The 22633-nt window shown below is 48.2% G+C and overlaps 1 protein-coding gene across 5 annotated transcripts in view; it reads right to left on the bottom strand.

Moving 5' to 3' along the window:
- Positions 1 to 276: 276 nt before the first annotated feature.
- The window catches only part of ACACB (acetyl-CoA carboxylase beta), a 149114-nt gene continuing 126757 nt past the window's right edge, over positions 277 to 22633 (bottom strand). For all 5 annotated transcript variants that reach the window (XM_049865728.1, XM_049865729.1, XM_049865731.1 and 2 more), the window contains 16 exons: positions 21648 to 21770; positions 21276 to 21545; positions 20112 to 20209; positions 19436 to 19556; positions 17971 to 18081; positions 16667 to 16810; positions 15310 to 15430; positions 11303 to 11399; positions 9698 to 9794; positions 8772 to 8907; positions 7088 to 7265; positions 5193 to 5305; positions 4023 to 4177; positions 3009 to 3179; positions 2780 to 2916; positions 277 to 2058 (listed from right to left, as the gene is read on the bottom strand). In XM_049865728.1, the coding sequence (XP_049721685.1) occupies positions 1932 to 2058; positions 2780 to 2916; positions 3009 to 3179; positions 4023 to 4177; positions 5193 to 5305; positions 7088 to 7265; positions 8772 to 8907; positions 9698 to 9794; positions 11303 to 11399; positions 15310 to 15430; positions 16667 to 16810; positions 17971 to 18081; positions 19436 to 19556; positions 20112 to 20209; positions 21276 to 21545; positions 21648 to 21770 (2199 nt within the window). In that variant the 3' untranslated portion in view covers positions 277 to 1931. The remainder of the gene's footprint in view (positions 2059 to 2779; positions 2917 to 3008; positions 3180 to 4022; positions 4178 to 5192; positions 5306 to 7087; positions 7266 to 8771; positions 8908 to 9697; positions 9795 to 11302; positions 11400 to 15309; positions 15431 to 16666; positions 16811 to 17970; positions 18082 to 19435; positions 19557 to 20111; positions 20210 to 21275; positions 21546 to 21647; positions 21771 to 22633) is intronic.

The following is a 22633-nucleotide window of genomic DNA, read 5'->3' as shown; positions in this document are numbered from 1 at the left end:
TCTTATACACTGCTGGTGGGACTGTAAAATGGTACAACCACTTTGGAAATCTATCTGGCGTTATCTTAAACAGTTAGAAATAGAACTACCATGCAACCCAGAAATCCCACTCCTCAGAATATACCCTGGAGAAATAAGAGCCTTCACACAAACAGATATATGCACACCCATGTTTATTGCAGCTCTGTTTACAATAGCAAAAAGCTGGAAGCAACCAAGATGTCTGTCAATGGATGAATGGGTAAATAAATTGTGGTATATTCACACAACGGAATACTACGCATCGATAAAGAACAGTGACGAATCTATGAAACATTTCATAACATGGAGGAACCTGGAAGGCATTATGCTCAGCAAAATTAGTCAGAGGCAAAAGGACAAATATTGTATAAGACCACTATTATAAGATCTTGAGAAATAGTATAAACTGAGAAGAACACATACCTTTGTGGTTACGAGGCGGGGAGGGAGGGAGGGTGGGAGAGGGTTTTTTACTGATCAGTAGATAAGAACTGCTTTAGGTGAAGGGAAGGACAATACTCAATACATGGAAGGTCAGCTCAACTGGACTGGACCAAAAGCAAAGAAGTTTCTGGGATAAAATGAATGCTTCAAAGGTCAGCGGAGCAAGGGCGGCGGTTTGGGGACCATGGTTTAAGGGGACTTCTAAGTCAATTGGCAAAATAATTCTATTATGAAAACATTCTGCATCCCACTTTGAAATGTGGCGTCTGGGGTCTTAAATGCTAACAAGCGGCCATCTGAGATGCATCAATTGCTCTCAACCCACCTGGATCAAAGGAGAATGAAGAATACCAAGGTCACACGACAACTAAGAGCCCAAGAGACGGAAAGGGCCACATGAACCAGAGACCTACATCATCCTGAGACCAGAAGAACTAGTTGGTGCCCGGCCACAATCGACGACTGCCCTGACAGGGAGCGCAACAGAGAACCCCTGAGGGAGCAGATCAGTGGGATGCAGACCCCAAATTCGCATAAAAAGACCATACTTAATGGTCTGACTGAGACTAGAGGAATCCTGGCGGTCATGGTCCCCAAACCTTCTGTTGGCACAGGACAGGAACCATTCCCGAAGACAACTCATCAGACATGGAAGGGACTGGACAGTGGGTAGGTGAGAGATGCTGATGAAGATGAAGAGTGAGCTAATTATATCAAGTGGTCACTTGAGACTGTGTTGGCATCTCCTGTCTGGAGGGGCGATGGGAGGATAGAGAGAGTTGGAAGCTGGCAAAATTGTCACGAAAGGAGAGACTGGAAGGGCTGACTCATTAGGGGGAGAGCAAGTGGGAGTACGGAGTAAGGTGTATATAAACTTATATGTGACAGTCTGACTTGATTTGTAAACATTCACTTGAAGCTCAATAAAAGTTAATTAAAAAAAAATAATAATAATCTGTACCTTTTCCTGGGCAACTAGACAGCGCCTGAGTCAGCATCATTACAAAAATAGGTCTTCTGTTGTCCAGATTTTTCGTTCCTTGGTCTGTTTGGCATATCGAAATATATAAGATCCTTAAATCAAGAGCTGGCCACAGAGTAAAAAAATAAAAGATTCCATGATCTGATAGAAACCAGGCCTAGAGAACACCTGGATCCCGCACACCAGACACGAAGAAACAAAAGGAAACGGGGCGGGGGGTGGTGTTGGTTCAACTCAATGATGCAGCAAACTGTTATCTCAGGAGACAAGACAAAACAAAGCAAACTTCCCAACAAGGGACAGGAGGCTGTTTCTGCTTGGAAGGGGCACCCCTGAGCTTTTGACTGAGACAGCAGTGAGCAGCAGCCCCGCAGAAACGCCCAGGATGGAGAGAGGCAGCCCCTGGTCCTCAGTGTGGGGTTGCGGTGGAAGCGCAGGCGGTGTGGTCTCTCGGGTCCATGGTCCTGTGAGTGGCAGGGCTGGGTCAGGTGGAGGCTGGGCTCTCCATGGTGGACAGGAGGTAGGCAACCTGGGCCCGCTGGGCTGGGCTGATGTGCTGGCTCAACTGGATCACGCAGTCCACGGCCACCTCAGGGTTCTCCTGGACCAGGCTGCAGTGGGGAGAGACGGGCTGGGGTCGGGCCTGCCACTTGGCTCGGGGCCCCTTGAGAGTAGCGTCCTTGGTACAGGACCATGTCACACTCATGTCCCTGGATAGTTTAGAACCCAGAGGTCCAAGCCCCTTCCTGCTGTGGTCACGGGGGGGTGGGGAGAGGATGGCCCCATGGGGCAGAGGGCATGAGGCCTGGTGAGCAAATTGCCTTGCGGTGTGAGAGTTGGCCTTGCTGGTCACTAACTGTGTGACCTGAGATAAGGCACATCCCCAAACCTCAGTGTCATCTCCCAGGTGGAGTCCTACGTGCTCTACTAGCTACCTCAGGGGGACCCCATGTGTAGGGGGGAGTAACCCTCTGGAAAAGCTGACACCAGAATGGGAGCCAGCACCCTAAATCCTAGTGGCTTAGACTTTGGGTTCTATACTTACCTTGGCCTTGGACAAGTCATTTCATCTATTTCAACAAGGATCATAAACTGATAGCCTCCCCCCACCGCGGTCTAAGACCCCCCAGGTTCTGCACCTCCCTCTGGCCGTTGTGTGGGGGAATGGGCATTGGGGCACTGAGGCCGCTGTTGCTGGGGGACCAAGCCTGAGATCCCAGGACTGTACGACGTGGAGGGTACAAGTGGCCACTCTAGATTCAGGCAGCTGGGCTTGAATCCTGCCTCTAGTACTTGCCAATCAGGTGGGCGGGTAGGTGGGGGACCACTCACCTTCGGATGGTCTTGAGGACAAAGTCGCGCTTGAGGTACTTGATGTTTTCGCGGATGGTGGACTGCAGACCGTCCCCCACCTGCCAGTGCTGCTCCAGCCACCGCACCACCACCTGGTTGTTGTCCCACAGGTAGGCCTGGGGAGGCACAGCCTGCCTCAGAGAGCGGCCCCACTGGTGGGCCTGCCCTCCCCCCACACCGCCGGGCACCTGTCCACAGCCCAGCCCACCTTGACGGCCCCCTCAGTCTCCATGAACCAGCGGCGCAGCATGGACTGTGCGTGCACGTGGCTCAGCTCCCCGCTGGCCTGAAGGATCTCCTGCTTGACCTGGTCCTCCAGCAGCAGGCGGCGCAGGCGCCAGTACAGGAACTCCCGCACCGTCTTCCACTCCAGGATGTCCTGCGAACAAGCCCAGGCATGAGACGTTGGCAAGGGCGGGAGGAGGCTGGGTGGGAGGCCAGGTCCTACGACCATTCCCATTTTATGGGTAAAGCAGCTGAGACTCGACGAGGTGGAGGCTCATGCCAGGAAGGGGCAAAGCCAAGATCTGAACCCAGGTCTGTCTGCCTGCAGAGCTGGTATGTTGGCAAGTCACTAGACTGCTTCCCACAGCCTCGGGTGAAGACAGAAGTCCCCGTGCAAACACGGTGACCACTTCCACCTCAACTGAGCCGGGACGTGGGTTTATGCAGAAGCATAGTCAACTCCGTGCATGCGGAACAGAGCTGCTCCGTAGGGTTCTCGAGGCCGTGAGCCTTCAGAAGCAGATCGCCAGGCCCTTCTTCCGAGGCACCTCTGGGTAGGTCTGAACCACCAAACTTTTGGCTAGTAGTCCAGCATTTCACCATGTGCCACCCAGGGACTCGCAGAGGTTAGACCCACAAAAAAACCAAACCCGTTGCTGTCGAGTCAATTCTGACTCCAAACAACCCTGTAGCACAGAGTAGAACTGCCCCATAGGGTTTCCAAGGAGTGGCTGGTGGATCTGCACTGCCAACCTTTTGGTTAGCAGCCGAGCTCTTAACCACTGTAGCTGCTGGAATCTCTCTGGGGTCTTTAAAGAGATACTGATGCCTGGCTCCCACGCCCAGATAATCTGACCTAATTGCAGGTTTTTTTTTTAAGTCCCTCAAGTGATTCTAACGTGCAACAGCAGCCCCATCTCAGACCCTCCATGTGTTGGATGCCAGGTGACCTCAGGATGGGTCGTTCACACCCCCCGGGCCAGCAGCCGGCTCTTACCAAGATGATTCCCTTCTCCAGCATCACACCCGGTGTGTCATGCAGGTCGGCGAACTGCACCGCCACCTGGCGGTAGATGGGAAGCAGCAGTTCCTCCCGGGCCTTCAGCTGGCTCTCTAGGTCCTGCCGCTCCTTGTCGGAGAGATCAGACTTGCCTGGGGCCAAGGAGACAAGCTGATCAGGCTGGGGCCTTCAGGAGAAACCAGGGAAGGCAGCCACATGTGGCTGGGGCGGGTGGGGGAGGACATAAACCAGGGCCTGTGGGACAGGCCTTGCCCCAGGAGTGACTCTGCTGTGACTCCTAAAAAAGTTGCTCATGTAGTCTCAGAAATGCATTTGCAAACTGCGAGACAGCATTCAACATGCAACTTTGAATTTGCCCCCTTGTATCAGACCCACTGCACTTACAGGCTATTATCAATTACCATATTTAATAAATATTGTAAAATATAAGAAGGGAATATTATAAACAACTCTATGCCAATCTGATGACTTAGGTGAAATGCACAAATCCTTTGAAATACACAAACTAGCAAAGTTCACCCAAGAAGAAACAGATAACCTGAATAGCCCTATAGCTATTTAGTTAGAAAGCTCCTACTACACACTTAAAGAAGAAATAACATCAATTCTACACAAACTCAGAAAATACAAGAGGAAACACTTCCCAGCTCATTCTATGAGATTGGCATTACCTTGCTATCAAACCAGACAATGAATGACACACACACACACAGTCCCATAATAATCTTGTGAATAGCACAGTTATAAAGACCTTGCCACTTAATATAGAGACATTTAAAAAGAATGACATGTAAAGATTACAAGTGAAAAACACCTATTATTCAAACAAAATTAGTAAAATACTTGATGTCTGATTAGAAATTCTTAAGAGACATTTTGCCACCAAAATCCTGACATTCTTCATTGGCCCCAAATACTTAAATTTCTCTATTTTCTGTGTGCAGAGAAATAAATTCACTATGGCATTATATACCTATTATTATTATTTTTTTAATGTTAAAAGGATTGATTTGCTATTTGTGAACACTTAAAATATCTCAGTTTTTATAACCCTGTTTTGGTACATCTTCATTTTATAACATATTGCAAAGCTCCAGCTAAGAGCTGGTTGGCCCCCTCTGGACCCCTGAGAGGTGACCCTCTCACCTAGCTGTTCAATGAGCTTCTTGCAAGTCAGGTCCATCCTTCTCATGGCCTTTATCAGTTCTTTATTTCGGAACTTAATTGCCACGGTTCCCTCTGGCTCCAGAATACCTGCCCTGAAAAGGAAGAAGAGGAAAGGATAGAGTCTATGAGGCACTATCCAGCCAGCGACAGCCAGCGGAGGGGAGGGGAGGCAAGAGAGCCAGGAGGTTGTTTATTTTTTCATTGTGCTTTAAGTGAAAGTTTACAGATCAAGTTAGTTTCTCGTATAAAAATTTATACACACGTTGTTATGTGACCCTAGTTGCTCTCCCTACAATATGACAGCATACTCCTCCTTTCCGCCCTGGATTTCCTGTGTTCATTCATCCAGCTCCTGTCCCTTTTTGCCTTCTCATCTCACTTCCGGACAGGAGCTGCCCATTTAGTCTCATGTATCTACTTGAGCTAACAAACACTCTCTTCACCAGCATCATTTTATGTCTTAGAGTCCAGTCTAATCTTTGTCTGAAGAGTTCGTTTCGGGGAATGGTTTCAGTTCTGGGCTAACAGGGAGACCGGGGGCAGTGTCTTTTGGGGTCCTTCCAGTCTCAGTCAGACTATTACGTCTGGTCTTTTTAGTAGAATTTGAGTTCTGCACCCCACTTTTCTGGGAGCCAGGAGTTTTAAGCTCTTTCTCCTACTCACTATGTGAGACTTTAAACAACTCCTTTTTCTTTTTTTTGCCTTTCAAAGCCTGGAAGCCCTGAGGAATGCCCTATGTATCTCTGAGCTTCCTGGTGGCCAGAATGAAAAGTTAATGAGGACCCCATTCGAGGCTGTTTGCGGTCCTGAGCCTTCCTGGAGGGCTGACCTTAGCAGCCTCCCACGAGGGTCTAGGCAACCCACCCTGAAATAAGGATAGGCTTGGCTTGTTTGTCACCATATCACAATGCCTCATGTAGTGCCTTGCAAACAAGAGGTACTCAATAAATAGTCACTGAATTAATGGATGAGGGAGCGGACACAGGATAAAAAAACAAAAAAACCAGTTGCCGTTGAGTCGATTTTGACTCAAGGTGACCCTCAGTGTCAGAGTAGAACTGTGCCCCCATAGAGTTTTCCTGGCTGTGACCTTTAAAAGCAGACTGCCAGGCCTTTATTCTGTGGCACCTCTGGGTGGATTCAAACCGCTAACCTTTGGGTTAGTAGCCAAGCACTTAGCTGTCTGCACCACCCAGGTAGTCCAGGACATAGAGAGAGAGTACTTATATTTAGGGCAGAACAACTTTTGAAGCTTTTTTAACCTATAAAACACCTAGCACAGAGCCTTCACTTAGTAGGCCCTCAGTTACTGTGTTGTAAGCATTGTTGTCATTGTCTTTTCTGTAAGGGATTAACTCCTCTAAAGAAAGCTCCTTAACAGCTGGGATTCTCTCATAAGGGTATCCATCCAACCATTTGTTTGGCCAGTCCTTCCCAAGAGTCAAGCACTATACTAGGTCCCGGATTATAAAACTGAATAAAACACAGCCCTTACGGGAACTCATAGTTTTGGGAGAGACTCAGAGTCTAGTGAGAGCTAGGTTACTTATCATATTTCCCTTTTCATCCTGGCTGCCAGGAAACTCAGGGGCTTTTGGTCCTTCCTTTTGATTTTTGACTACAAACGTCCTAGGAAGCAGGTGAGTATAAGTTATAAAAGAATTGACAACGATTCCTCCATCCTGCCTTTGGGCTCCAGTCACTAGCTCGTACACTGGACACTAGTTTTGGATTGATGAAGCTACAGAGTTGCCATCCTTCAGAAACTCAGAACACTCCCATGATCCCCGGCCAGTGGCTCAAAGGTGACAGGGCCTCAGGCCTGGGGAGCGAGAAAGAGAAAAGGCTAAGCCAGATGGAGGTCGAGCACCCACCTGCTCTCTTTGTCGGCATACATTTCTATGCACAGGGGGTTGATGGTGGAGTCCACCACGACCCAGGAGCCTCCCCGGAGCTCCGCGTAAGGTGGGATGTAGATCAGGACAGGCTGTTTGTATTGCCTGAGGCTGTCCACAATGTATGCCCCAAACTTCAGCACCTGGTCGTACATGTCTGAAATGCAAAGCAGTCGTTTGTCAGGCGTCTTCAGGCCCTAGGACACCTAGCACAGAAAGCCCTCCACAGCAGTGGCCCTGGGCATCTGAGAGCCTGCTCTGGGCCATGGAAAGAGGAATGGCTTTGGGTTAGAAGGCTGGTCTAGGCACAGATCACTCCCTACATGGCTGTGTGATCTTGGACAAGTCACTCCCCCTTCCTGGGTGTCAGTTTCCTCATCTGTAAGAGGAGAAGGGATCAACCTATCTCCGAGATTCCTTCTAGCTCTGGCTCTGAGATGCCCTCACTGTGACTGCCCCCCGCCCCATTCCACCACTTACAGCACCCAGAACCCACCCCAACAATACACTGGCCCTTCCCCTGCTGATGATGGCATGGTTCTCCCTTCCACCAAAATGTGCCCCTCCAAGATTCTGGCCACCCTAGGTGGTGACCAAACCAAAAACCCAAACGCTTTGTCATGGAGTCGATTCTGACTCAGGGGCAGCCTCATGTGTTACAGAGCAAAACTGTTTCATAGAGTTTTCTTGGCTGTAATCTGTACAGAAGCAGATCGCCAGGCCTTTCTTCCAGGGCACCACTAGGTGGGTTCAAACCTCCAACCTTTAGGTTGGTAGCCCAGAGCAAACCGTAGAATACAATAATATCAATGAGGGTCACACCGAAAAGGTAACATTGAGTGCCAGGCCCTCAGTGAGCACATTAAGTGATCAGCTCATCAAATCCTTACCTCAGCCCTCTGAGGTTGGTCCTATTCTTTCCCCCTTTCATAAAGGTGGGAAACTGAGGCTCATAGAGGTCACCTGGCTGGCAAGGATATACCCCAGTCTACCCACTTCCGCATCCAGCATTTTCTTCAATACCACACCACATGCCATTGTATTTAAAAAGGTGGTTGTGCTTAAAAGCATTTTCACAACTGCAGGGTCACTTGAAGAAGCCATAGTGGTATAACAGTTAAGCACTCAGCTGCTAACCGAAAGGTTGGCAGTTCAAACCCACCCAGAGCACTGTGGAAGAAAGGCCTGGTGATCTATTCCCATAAAGATTACAGCTTAGAAAACTGTATAGGGCAGTTCTCCTCTGTCACATGGGGTTGCGATGAGTCAAAAGACTCAAAGGCACCTAACAACGAGCTCACTTGAGGCTCACAGCATCCCTCCAGGAAGGCAGAGAAGACACACAATTTCCTCATTCTACCAAGAGGGAAGCGAGTGGCCAGGTCATTCAGCACAAAAGAGCTAGAGTGGGACGGTGTCCAGGACCCTCACTGCTCTGCCACTCATAGTGGGACCTCCGGTAAGCCACGTATTTTCTACAAGCCTCAGTTCCTCATCAAAAAATGCGGTGATGTTACCCAAAGTGCCTCCTGCCCTCAGGGCTGCTGGGAGGCTCAGCTGAGATGGCAATGAGGCCGTGCATAGGAAAACAGCACTGCCACCCCGAGGCAGCTGCCCTGGGTCTAACCTGTGGCTTCAGGGTGACCTTGGGGGACAGGCTTACCTTTCATGCCACCAGAGAACCCCCTCCAGTTAGCAAAGATCATCAGGGGAAGCTTCTCCCGGTTGAAATCCTTGATGACCTGGGCCGTCTTATAGGCTGAGTCTGGTAACCACACCTGGCCTGCCTGCTGGATGATCTGAAAGAAGGGCTGGGGGGTTAGGCTCTCCCATGGAGCAGTGGCCCAGAGACACAGGGACGATGCCGGAGCCTCGCGCCAGAGTGTGGGCAACTGTCTGCGTCAGCATCAGCCCTGGAGGTAGGTCTCAAAAAGAAGTTCCTCTGGGTCACTTTGCAAAGTCTGAGGACGCCTCACGACCCTCCCTCTGTAGCCCCGGAGGTTCCTGTAGCCCCATTTACAGGGGAGAACCGAGGTCAGGGAGGAGAAAGGCTAGGAAGCCACACGGAGTCAGCAGCAAAGCTGGTGCTAGAATGCAGCCTCTGGCTTCTTAGCCCCTCCCTATGTGCCATGGCCTAGGTACAATAGCAAAGGTGGGCAACGAGTGGGACGGGTTCTAAAAACCGGGTGCTGTAGAGTCGATTCTGACTCATGGCGACCACAGGTGTGTCGGGATAGAATGTCTCCATAGGGGTTTCAATGGCTGATCGTTCAGAAGTAGGTCACCAGGCCTTTCTTCTGAGATGCCTTTGGTGGACTCGAACCTCTAACCTCTAGGTTAGCAGCTGAGTGTGCCAGCTGTTTGCACTATCCAGGGACTCCAAGGGGCTCCTCTGAGGAAGAAGGGAAGATGGTGCAGGACTTGATGCATCCCATAGGGAGAACACCAGAGGACCAGGCACTGAGCCCCACACACAGCCAGGGGCTGCACTGAGGCTATGCTTTCCTGCCTCTGAACTGGAAGGACAGCAACGGGACCACTCCCATAGGCAGACCCAGCGGACACAGCAGCACAGCTCCCGCCCCTCACCTTGGCCTCGGAGTCCAGGTTGGCGGGGTCTGCAGGGACCACCACCTCCACAGTCCGCGTCTCCACAGCGATCACTCCAACAGGGATGCCCCCCAGCCTGGAAGGCGGAGCACAGGTGAGCAGGAGCCCAGCAGCATGCCAGTGGGAGGGGCCCTGGGGGCCTTGGGGTTCACCCAGCCCCAGCTGACACTCTGGTGTTTCTGGCTGTCTTCGCTAGTGGCTGGGACGAAGGCAGTGGCTGTTTTAATCTGACTGGATTATTTTATTGGGAGGCAAAGAGAAAGACCTAAAGCAGTAAGAGCCTCCTAATCTGGGGGATGGAAAGGTCCTGTCTGAGCCCTGCCCTGTGAGGACAACAGCAGGAAGGGAAGGTCGGGGCAGTACAGAGTCTAAAGCAGCACTGCCCACTAGAACCTTCTTGACGACGGCCATGCTCTGTATCTGAGCCGTCTAAGACGGCAGCCACGAGCCACATGGGGCACTGAGCCCTTGAAATGCGGCAAGGGAGCCTGAGAACTGGATGACCAATTCCATTTAAGTTTAATTCATTTAAATTTAAATTGTGACACATGTCGCCAGTGGCTGCTACCAGATTGGGCAGGGCAGGTCTAGACCCCAAGTCACATCTGGGCAGCGGGGAGGGATGTTGAGCCTGAAGGAGACTCGGCTCAGGGGACGTGACGGCTCACTGACAGCTGCCACTTGCTACTGGCTGGTACCCTGTATGTTACCGCATTCCGTCTCATCCAGTCACACGTGAGCCTACGAGGTAGAGGCTGTGAGGAGGGTCTCTCACACACAGGAAGGGCTCCCACGTGGAAGCAGGTGGAGATTTATTCTCAGGTTTTTTAAAAAAAAATGTTTTTAAAATAAACACTTGCTGAGAAGTGACTAAGTACCAGTACTATGCTTAGTACCAAGACCATGCTAACGTAGATTATCATTTCTTACCATCACAACAACCCTTTGGGGTAAAATTATTATCTCCATTTTACAGATGAGGCTGCGGGGGCTCAGAGAAGCTGAGTGACAGAGCTGGGGCTTGACCTTGGGTCTGATTCCAGCGTCTGGACTTATGGCTTCTACATCATACCAGAAACTTGAGTGGGTTCAATACGGGGAGGAACTTTTGGGCAGCTGGAGCTACTCGAAGGGATGAGAGCTACACCACCGAAGACTGAGCTGCTCAGCTCCGAAGGCACCCAAGCCTTCTGTCCAGTGAAGGTATGCGGTAGGGGTTCCTGTCTGAGGTCCCCCTGAAATGGGATTCATGGTTTTGAGTGTCTGCACAGTTGTCTGGGGACAGCACCCAGGGCATTCCTCTGATTCCCAAAGGAGTCCGTGACCCCCTGTGAATAGGGAGCCTTGCCTCTGGGGGCTAACACAGGGGCAGGGGTCCTGGCCCCCAGTAGGAGGCTGGTTTTTATGAAGAACTTCATCCAGACAACCAGTCCTCCAGCTGGTTCTGCGTTCTGAACACCCTGGGGCCTAGGAGAAAGTGTCTCTGGGGCCCTTTGGGAGGGAGGAGCTGCCCGGCCTAACACCTAGGAGTCCCAATGCCTGGTGAGGCCAGGTCTGTGCAACCTGCTCCCATCCTACGGTTACCTTGCTCGTCCCGTCACCACAGTCTGGGCCCAGGGTGCCAGGATCTCCCTGAAACTGCCCTGGTCGAAGAATCCACTCTGCCAGGCCCCCTTCTGAGCTGTGGGCAGGAGAGAGAAAGTCAGCTGAGGGGCCCCAGATGGCTCTGCAATCTCTTTAAGGGCAGCCTGACCATAACCTGATAGCCCAGGTACCTTTACCCCCTAAGACTATACAGCTACCACCCCCCAAAAAAATACACCAAAACAGGAATTCGGTCCATATGGAACCTCTGCCTACCACCACCTACCCGACAATGCCTAGTACACCGAGACCCCAAGCTCAGTCCTAGCTTTCTCTTCCCAAGAGGCAAGGGGAGCTGGATACATGTTTCCCATAAGGTGGGGTTTCAGGAGGGCCTGCCTGTCCTAAGAAACTCATCCGCACTCTGCTAACTACACACTGCGGTTTGACAACTACTTAATTGGTGTGATGGATTGAATGGTAGCCCCCTCCCCCCCAAAAATGTGTTTACATCCTAACCCCTATACATGTGGATCAGGAGCCCTAGTGGTGCAGTGGTTAAAGCACTTGCTGCTAACTGAAAGTTCAATGGTTCAAACCCACCAGTCACTCTGCCAGAGAAAGATATGGAATTCTGCTTTCATAAAGATTACAGCCTTGGAAACGCTATGAGGCAGTTCTACTGTTGTCCTATAGGGTCAATATGAGTCAGAATCGACCCGATGGCAACGGGTCATACCTGTGTTACGTGTTAGGTGCCACAGAGTCGGTTCCGACTCATAGAGACCCTGTGCACAACAGAACAAAACACTGCCCAGTCCTGCGTCAACCTCACAAATGACTGTTACGCTTGAGCCCATTGTTTTAGTCACTGTATCAGTCCATCTCATTGAGGGTCTTCCTCTTTTTCGCTGGCTACCAAGTATGGTGTCCTTTTCCAGGGACTAATCCCTCCTGATAACATGCCCAAAGTATGTGAGACGTACTCTCACCATCCTTGTTTCTAAGGAGCACTCTGGCTGTACTTATGCCAAAACAGATTTGTTCCTTCTTTTGGCAGTCCACAGTATATTCAATATTCAGTCACTGAGTCGAAATCAACTCAAGGGCACTGCGTTTGGTTTTCGGTTTTTCGCCAACATTGTAATTCAAAGGCGTCAATTCTTCTTCGGTCTTCCTTATTCATTGTCCAGCTTTCACATGCATACAAGGCGATTGAAAACACCCTGGCTTGAGTCAGGCACACCTTAAACTTCAAGCTGACATCTTTGTTTTTCAACACTTTGAAGAGTTCTTTCACAGCAGATTTGCCCAATGCAACGTGTTGTTTGATTTCTTGACTGCTGCTATAGGGTTGCTATGAGTCGGAATCAACTCGACGGCAGTGGGTTTGGTTTTTGGTTTTGGCTTCCATGGATCCAAGTAAAATGAAATCCTTGACAACGTCAATCTTTTCTCCGTTTATCATGATGTGACTTATTGGTCCAGTTGTGAGGATTTTTGTTGTCTTTATGTTGAGGTCTAATTGATGCTGAAGGCTGTGGTCTTTGATCTTCATCAGTGTTTCAAGTCCTCTTCACTTTCAGCAAACAAGGTTGTCTCATCTGCATAATGCAGGTTGTTAACAAGTCTTCTTCCAATCGTGATTACCTGTTCTTCATATAGTCCAACTTCTCAGATTTTTTGCTTAGCATACAGATTGAGTAAGTATGGTGGAAGGATACAACCCTGATGCACACCTCTCCTGACTTTAAACCAATCAGTATCCCCTTGTTCTGTTCGAATGACTGCCTCTTGATCTATGTACAGGTTCCTCATGAGCACAATTAAGTGTTCTGATATTCCCATTCTTCTCAATATTATCCATAATTTGTTATGATCCACACAGTCAATGCCTTTGCATAGTCAATAAAACACAGGTAAACATCTTTCTGGTATTCTCTGCTTTCAGCCAGGATCCATCTGACATCAGCAGTGATATCCCTCCTTCCACATCCTCTTCTGAATCCAGCTTGAATTTCTAGCAGTTCTCTGTCAATGTACTGCTGCCGTGGCTTTTGAACAAGCTTCAGCAAAATTTTACTTGTGTGTGATATTAATGATATTGTTCGATCGTTTCTTCACTCTGTTGGATCACCTTTCTTTGGAATAGGCATAAACATGGATCTCTTCCAGTCGGTTGGACAGGTAGCTGTCTTCTGAATTTTTTTGCATTGACGAGTGAGCACTTTCAGCACTGCATCCATTTGTTGAAACATCTCAATTGTTATTCCGTCAATTTCTGGAGGCTTGTTTTTTGCCGATGCCTTCAGTGCAGCTTGCATATCTTCTTTCAGTACCATCGGTTCCTAGTCATATGCTACCTCCTGAAATGGCTGAATGTCGGCCAGTTCTTTGTGGTACAGTGACTCTGTGTATTCCTTCCATCTTGTTTTGATGCTTCCTGCATCGTTTAATATTTTCCCCATAGAATCCTTCGATCTTGCAATTCAAGGCTCGAATTTTTTCTTCAGTTCTTTCAGCTTGAAAAATGCTGAGCGTGTTCTTCCCTTTGGGTTTTCTAACTCCAGGCCTTTGTATATGTCATTATAATACTTTACTTTGTCTTCTCAAGCCGTGGATGTTTGGAAAGAGGGGTTTCTTTGTTATGTTGGTGAGGCCATACCAACGTAAGGTGTGTCATAAACCTATTCACTGCTGAGTTTTAAAATGAACAGATTAGACACAGACTGGGCAGGCACTGGGGAAGACAGACGCCATGTGAGGGTCGCCAAGGACCAAGGAATGCCCGGGGCAACCAACAAAGAAGGAATCATGTTCACATGGTCAAGATCCTGATTTGAACTTTCAGCCCCCAGAACTGTGAAAAAATAAATGTCTTTTCTTTAAAGACACTCACCTGTGGTACTTGTGCTACAGCAGCACTATCTAAGACCCCTGGGAGGACAGCCTTTAATTTCCCAGAAAGAACACAGTGGATACAGTGACAGTGACTTAAGCCCACACCCTGGTATAAATGACACGATCTAATGAGAACAAGGAGCAGGCAGCTCGAGGTGTGTTGAGTTGCAGATGTGGAAGGCTGGGTGCCTGAGAACTATAGGTCCTGACCACACTGTCTGCCTGCTGTCTGAGCTGCCAGTAAGCAGTCCACTGTTTTTGAGTCAGGACAGAGTCCTCTCGGTGCTTACAGATGGGAAAGCCCGAGAGAAATGGAAAAAGGGAGAGACAAGCCGCGGGGCTTTTTTTGTGGGGGAATCTCACAGACTCCTGAGGATGCTGCTGGCACGGGGCGGGGAGCAGCAGGTGAAATTCTACACAGGGGATCATGGTGACAGGATAGCTCAGCTTTCCTTTTCTGTTCTGGTTGCTCAGAATGAAATAATATACCTCTGGGAGGCAAACCCGCCCCTTTCAAAGACAAAGAGGATGGATGTGCACCTGGGTGCATGTGTGTATGTGTGTGCCCTGTGTGTACATGTACACCTGTGTGTATGTGCTCGTACATGTGTGTATATGCATCTTGTATATGGGTACATACGTGTGTGTACCTGTGTATCGTGTGTGTGCATGTGTGCACCTGTGTATATGTGTGTACCTGTGTGTGTGTGTATATGCATGTAGAAGAAAAGGCCAAGCTGCCCATCCTGGGTAAACTCACAGAGTTCTCTTCTTACAAAGGTTTAGTCAATAAAGAGAAGTCTTCTCTTTGAAACTCTGAAGTTTGGAAGTTTCAGTACCAAATCTTCCATCAACAAGACCACAGGGCAGTCTCAGGAGCCATGGGCTCTGTAATACCCCATTCTCCATCTATTGGCTCAGGAAACCCGAGGCTGTATTCATACCTTCTTGGTTCATGGCTCAGGAAAAGCACAGAGCCCTGCATTTGATCTCAGGTGTGCTCCTTTGGGATATCTCACCAAATATCAATTCTTCTCCTAAGTGCTCCTTTATCCCAGGCCCAGAAAAGAAACCCTGAGACCCAGGCAGAACACTTTAGGACTTACTTGGGTGAGGCCTTCCTGCAAGCATCCACCGGGGGTCGTAAGGAGCTCTGGATGGGTAGAACTCAATTTCTCTGTCAATGGGGTCAGTGGGAGTGATGATAGGGACTGGACTGTGATTATCCTAGAAAAGAAAACAGGTCTCCAACTCAGTCTCTGATGCTTGTCAATAACACCTGTGATGAGTCCTATACTCTTTCCTCCTCTGGCTATGCTTATGCCTGGTTATACAGCACTAACCCCTTCTCTAGGACTTCTGTTTTGGTTGAAAAATGTCAGACCAGGATTAACCATCCCATAGAATCTTTTGAAGTCCAGTTTATGGAGTCTTGAGTGTACTTCAGGGTTCAGATGGATTTAACAATTCTGGGAAGTGAAACAAAGGCAAGATGGGGCTGCTACTGCTACAGAAGGCCAGGAGAGAGGAAAAGCGCTCATTAGAGAAAGAAACAAAGAGGCTAGCAACAGGGAGTGGTAAGAGTTAGGAAAATGAACAGTGGGAAAGCTCCCTGAGTGGGAGAAAATACTCAGGAATAAGTACTTATATCCGTGATATTTAAACTGGAGTTCTTGGCAGGAAGTCTAGGGTAAACTGAACCCTAGAAACCAACCTTAGAAATAATTATAAGAATAACAACCTCACTTATTTGTATAGAATGTTACAGTAACCAAGAACCATGTCCACTATTATCTCCTTCTTAGGCTGCTGCTCAGCAGGTCCCCTGTGAGCCAGGCAAATAGCATCCCCTATCACAGTCGAGAACACTGAGCACAAACATCTACCTAGTCAACATAAGACGTCCATCCTGAACTAGCTAATCATCACCATCATATGCAGTATTTGATGAAGGCCTACTAAGTGCTGGGCTCTGAACAGCATCTCATTTCATCATCATGGTGACACCATGGGGTGGGTGCTATTAATACCCCCCTTTCAGAGATAAGGAAACTGAGGCTCAGAGAGATAAAGACACTGCCCTAGGATCACACTGCTACTAAGGAGAAGGTCAGGAATCGAATCCAGGCTGACTGCAAAGCTTATGGCTTCTCCTTGTCCAGCACTCCCTCCTCTTTTGTTGGGAGTCAAGACCATCCCTTTCTAAAGGGTAGCATCATTGCAGATGGCATTAGTGCCACCAAAAGATCAAAGATCAGCCAGTACAGGGCTGGAAATCAGGGAGGGAAGGAGACAGAAGTAAAGAAAAGTCAACCCAAGCCATGCTTACAGAGCTCCCTGCTTCCCACCTTCCCACCTTCGCACATCACCCAGGAGGCAACAGGGATACAATTAGCAAATGAGCTGGTTTGGTCCCTGATAAAGGAGTCTTCCAGGCTCTAAACTGCAGGGGACAATACTTACCTTTGGCATATAGGACAGCCACTCCAGGATAGTATAAACCCCCTCAAAATCATCAGGCACAGTGATATGGGAGACGCCATTGTAATACATGATCTGCACACCACCAAGTTGGTTGTTGGATGTGTAAACTTCTCTTCCCAGGACCTGCTTTGACACAACATGGTTAGCAGAGTCCTGTACGGATGGTCCACCTAAGTCCATGGCCCTTTCACCTGTCCAGAAATCATCTTGCTCAGTGTTCTCAACCTTGGCCATACATTAAAACCACCTGGGCACTTTCAAAAATTCTGATGCCCAGGCTGTACCCAGACCAAGTACATCAGAACTTTGGGGACTAAGACCCAGGAATCAGCCTTTTTTTTTTTTTTTCAGTTCCCCGGGTAGTTCCAATTTGGGGACCAGTAATCCAGCTGGTTACTTTGGCATGTCAAAAGCAAATCCCTTCTGGGTGTTTCAAGACAGAGCTGGGAAAGGTTCTGTTGTAAAGTTAAAAATCTTTCTTAAGAGAAAGGGGGAGAGAGTAGAAATCTGAGCCCAAAAAAAAAAAAAGTATTAGGGTCTTCTAGCAAAACTAACTTTTTATATTACTGACATTTAAAAAAAAATTATTGAAGTGGCATTATAGAACACTGGAAAAAGAGGGGGAAAAGAGGAATCACCAGTAAGCTCGCTCCTAGTATAATTTGGAGTTCCGCACTCCTGTCTGCTGTTCGTGGTTAGAATCATAGTGATCGTGTGGTTCTGTATTCTACCTTTTTCTAACACTTTCCACGTTGCTACAAAGCCTCCACTTTTAGTGGCTGCTAAAAGGTTCTCAAAGTAAAGTCCCTGATCCAGCAGCATCAGCACCACCTGGGAACGATGTTAGAGATGCAAATTCTCAGGACCCAGCCCAGACCCAAAGCATCAGAACCCCTGGAGGTGGGGTCCGAGGATCCCAGGTTTAAGGAACCCTCCAGGGGATGCAGAAGGGGGCTCGTTTGGAAACCCCTGCTCCAGCACTCCGGCTATTTGTGTACTTTCCTGTCTCGCCCCTTGTCAGGCTGCTGGGAAGAACCACAGGTCTCCCTCCTCTCTGCACATCCCTACAGCCCCTCCCACAGTACCCGGGTGAAGCTGAAATTTAATAAATATGCTGTGTTGCCTCAGAAGGGGCCCAGACAAACACAAACTGGAAAAACAGCTCTCACATCACTAGGAATGAGACTGGTTTCGTAGGGAAGAAAACGTGCTCCATCAGGGGACAATGTTAAAACAATCCCCACCACGCACACTTCTGCTCCCCGAAAGGCCCTCTGGGTTACCTTGTTGAGAGCCCCTATTCCTGTCAGGATGATGTGGGAGTTTTCCACCTGGATCACCCGCTGGCCCAGCCTCACCAAGTAGGCCCCGATGCCCATGGCTCGGCAGGTCACCTGCAGAGACAGGACCCCTTCTGAATTGCTGAGGGTGCACCGCCCCCCAGAGCTGGGAGAACCCAGGAATGTGCTGGGCACAAATGGAAGTTACATCTCGGCCACTGGCAACCTGATTTGGGGCCACACTGCAGAGACAAAAGCTTGTTCTTTTGGCCACTAGTTGGATCTTGGCTTCCTGTCCAGAAAGGAGGTAGCTGATAGTTAACCGAAACGACGGTGTAAGACAAAGAGCAGACCCTGGACGTTCTGGCTCTTGCTTCAAGAGGCTTGTGTATAGCCCTTTTAAGCTCTGCCATTCACGAACCATTGCAGCCTCCTGCACGACCAGAAGGCAGTCTAGGGGTGCAGGTCAAAAGGGGTAAATTCTGAACGAGCACTGTACTGAGTTAATAAGACTTCACCAAAGTCAGTTTCCTGGTTTTGACAATGTACCGTGGTTACGGAAGACACAATCACTGGAGTAAAGAGTACCCAGGCATTCTCTGTACTATTTGGCAACTTCTTATGAGTCTTAAACAATTTCCAAATAAAAAGTTATATATTAAAAAAATAAACACCTAGGAAACAAGCCTGAGAAAGATGCTCATGGCCAACATTTTTCTACTTTGGAAACTGAAGATCCAGCACCATATGTAAAAATAAGGCTTGAACAATGGTTTATCATTAAATAGTGCTATTACTACTACTAACTAAAGCCCTCGGCTGCTAACCGAAAGGTCACCAGTTCGAACCCACTAGCCACTCCTCAGGAGAAAAGTGTGGCTTCGGTAAAGAGTATAGCCTTGGAAACCCTACAGAGCAGTTCTACTCTATCTATAGGGTTGTTATGAGCTGAAATTGACTGATGGCAAAGGGTTTTTTTTGGTTTTTGTTCTTTTTTGGTATTACTACTACTACTGATACTACCAGTACTACTGATACTACTAGTAATAACAATAATAGAAACAGAAAACGTTTCTGGAAAGGCCACAGGAGGGGGAGGATGGACACTCATTTTATGGCAGTTAAAATCAGACAAAAGTTCTTCTAAACACTCAGTGCCTTTCAAATAAGAGGAGATCGGACTCTGGTTCAAACCAATTAACTTTGAGAAGATATTTTTGAGACACACCATTAAAACTAAATGTGAACAGGGTCACGATGATATTAAAGAATTGACTGCTCATTCTGTTGGATGTGATGGTAGTACTGTGGCTATGTCAAAAGGGTGGGAAATGAGAACAGCTGCATGTCGGGAATGGTCGAAGCTGGGTGGTGGGCACGTGAGGGCTCAGGGTCAATTCTACTTTTGGGACTAGTTAAAAGTTTCCATAATAAAAAGTTGCAACACGAAAGAAAGGCAGAGACTTACCAAGCTGATGGTGATGATCTCATCGTAGGCCTGAGAGGACTCCCCAGCAATGGTGCCCGAGACCTTGAGATTCTCCATACCCAGGCTTTCATCCTTCCCAATGATGTCCGTGACCACGTACCTTCGAGAACCAAACCCAGGTTAAAATCCGAGCTCTGGCTCAGAAACATCCAAGGCTGGCAGATTTCTCAAGGACCCACATCAGGAGGGATGTGAAAGGGGGATAAAGCAGCCAGGTATGAAACGAAAGCAGGAGTTGAGGGACCCTCACCACCAGACTCCAAGTCTTTAAAAGGGCAAGTACAGTATCAACAATTTCACCCCCCAAAACCAAAGATGTCACTCCCACACCACTCCATGTTCCTCCAAGAGCAATCTGGAATAGGATTTGGTCTGCTGATCGGGCATATTTAGTTCACAATCAATTAACCAATGGAAGCCCTATGGATCACAACAGAATATTGTCCAGTATAGCACTGGAAGATGAGCCCTTTAGGTTGGAAGGCACTCAAAATACACAATGGCTGCAACAAGGGACTTGGGCATACCAACGATCGTGAAGATGGTGCAGGGCAAGCACTACTCTATTCTGTTGTACACTGGGTCACCATGAGTCAGAGCTCAGTCAATAAACCAACCCCACAGTAATTAACAACGATAGTGATAAATGATATACCTGGATTCTCCTCCTTCCTCAATGTGTTTACAGTGGATGGAGTTCAGGGGGCTGATCTTGGTGTAGTCTTGTGGGGTCAGGTATAGGTATTTAAATCCCTTAAAAAATACACTTCAGTGAGGTCAAGAATTCAGTTCCCTGCCCTCATTAGCCACTTTTTTTTTTTTTTTAATGCAGGCACTGTCAAACCAAAAAAAAAAACAAGCCTGTTGCCGCGAGTCGATTCCAACTCATAGCGACCCTATAGGACACAGTAGAGTAGAACTGCCCCATGGGGTTTCCAAGGAGAGGCTGGTGGATTCAAACTGCCGACCTTTTTGTTAGCAGCTGAGTGCTTAACCACTGTACCACCAGGGCTCCGTCAGCACTGGAGAGGCGAAATTATCATGCTAATAACATGATGTTAATAACATGCTGGAGTCCCTGGATGGCGCAAATGGTTAAGCCCTTGACTGCTAACTGAAAGGTCGAAGGTTTAAGTCTACCTAGAGGAGCTTAGGAGGAAAGGCCTGGTGACTGAATTCCAAAAAATCAGTCATTAAAAACCCCATGAAGCCCAGTTCTACCGCGATATACGTGAGGTTGCCATGTGTCGGAACCAACTCCACGGCAACTGTTCTTTTTTTCTGTCTAATGACATGTTAATCACATATTATTTCACTCATCCTTACAACACAACCTCATGCTTTTCTTAAATTCGTTTGATTCAGTGTTTCTCAGCTTTTTATTCACCCCCCTCCCCTGCAAGGAGCTTTTGTGGGCATTTTTCCCTAACCACCACACCCATGAAGTTTTAATGACACAGACATACTGTATCTAATTATGGACTGTACGTAGACCTGTGCTTTATACGTGAAGGGTTTCAGTGGAGCTTCCAGATGAAGACAGACTAGGAAGAAAGGCCTGGCAATCTACTGCTGAAAATCAGCCAGTGGAAATCCTATGGATCACAATGGTCCAATCTGCAACTGATGATGGAGATGGCAAAGGACCAGACAGCATTTTGTTCCATTGTGTATGAGGTTGCCATAAGGTGGGGGTGACTCAATGGCAGCTAACAACATACATAAAAGAGCAAGATCTGTCTCAGCTCCTTGGGGTTGCTATCACCCCGATGAGAACGCAATGCTAGATGAATGGAACCACACTGGCTTTGGGACTTACTTTGTGCGGGTCTTCAGGGTCCACCCAAGCCACCTGGAACATGTGCTTGATCTCCTCTGCGAGGCCAATGCGGGCCCCACTGTTGGCTGCGAGGTAGATTTTGGGGATGCCCTCTGCCCGGGCCATCTCGGATGCCCGCAGATACAGAAGGTCTTCCCTGGGGCCAAAGGACCCAGCGTGGAATGTGATGTCATTGCCAATGACAATCACATCCCGCCCTTCCGGATACTCTCGGGTCTTAAATCGCATTTTGAAGGCCACCATGCCCACCTGGTAGAAGAGGCGCAGACAAGGAAAACAGGTGTGTTTCTTCAGGAAGCAATTTTATACAGGGTGATTCACACCTGGTGCTGGGCTTCACTGGGCTCTCACCTCATTTCCTCCCGGAAGTCGGTTCATCTCTACCAGATGGCCCTGCGAGTCCAGCACCAACTCAGTGTACGTCAGGATGTCTTTGGGGTACATCTCCGGGGAACCCCAGAGTTTAAAGAGCGCCTGGGAGGAAGGGAGGAAAGAGAAGAGCTTGAAGTCATCAGGAGGAACGTACCGTCCTTCCCCAATGGAGATGACTTTGGCAACCTGTCGGGATTCCATTGTGAATTTTCTAGTTCTTTCTCTCTTTTTAAAGCATGAGATATTCAAACCCTACAGAAAAATATGTAGAATAATAAACACCCAGGCACCCATCTTGTGGCTTTGGTAAATCTTAATTTTTCCATAGCCGCTTAAGATTCTGTAAAGGGATAAGATCTGAAAAGACGCAGCTGAAGTCCCTGGTGTACCTCTCTGCATCCCATTCCTGCCCCCCCCCACCACCATCAACCTCAGGTAGCCATCATCTGGAATTTAGTGTCTACGAATCCTTCACATGCTGTTACATTTTCACTTCACCACGTGTGCAAGCATTTGTCGTTAGCTGCCATCGAGTCAATTCCGACTCATGGTGGCCCCGTATGTGCAGATAGGGTCTTCAATGGCTATGACCCTTCAGAAGCAGATTGCCAGGCTTGTCTTCCACGGCACCTCTGGGCGAGGTCAAAGAGCCAACTCTTCAGTTATCAGTCAAGTATTTAATCATTTAGGCCACCCAGGGACTCCTGTGCAGACATTTAATGGATGTAGTATTCTTTTGAATGACTTAAACTTTGAATGGTATCACACTGGGCATATCCTTCTGCAACTTGCTTTTTCTATACACTGTTATGTTTGAAAGATTTATCCGTATTGATGAATTTAGCTCTGGTTCCTTCATTTTCCTTGCTTTTCATTTTTTCCATGGTGTGAATATATCACTATTTATTTAAAAAAAAAAAAAAACAACCGTTGCCGTTGAGTTGATTCTAACTCGCAGGGACCCT

This window comes from Elephas maximus, chromosome 22 (assembly GCF_024166365.1).
Source record: "Elephas maximus indicus isolate mEleMax1 chromosome 22, mEleMax1 primary haplotype, whole genome shotgun sequence".
Taxonomy (NCBI): domain Eukaryota; kingdom Metazoa; phylum Chordata; class Mammalia; order Proboscidea; family Elephantidae; genus Elephas; species Elephas maximus.
The sequence above is the reverse complement of the archived record's forward strand: the minus strand, read 5'-3'. Positions and strand labels throughout refer to the sequence as shown.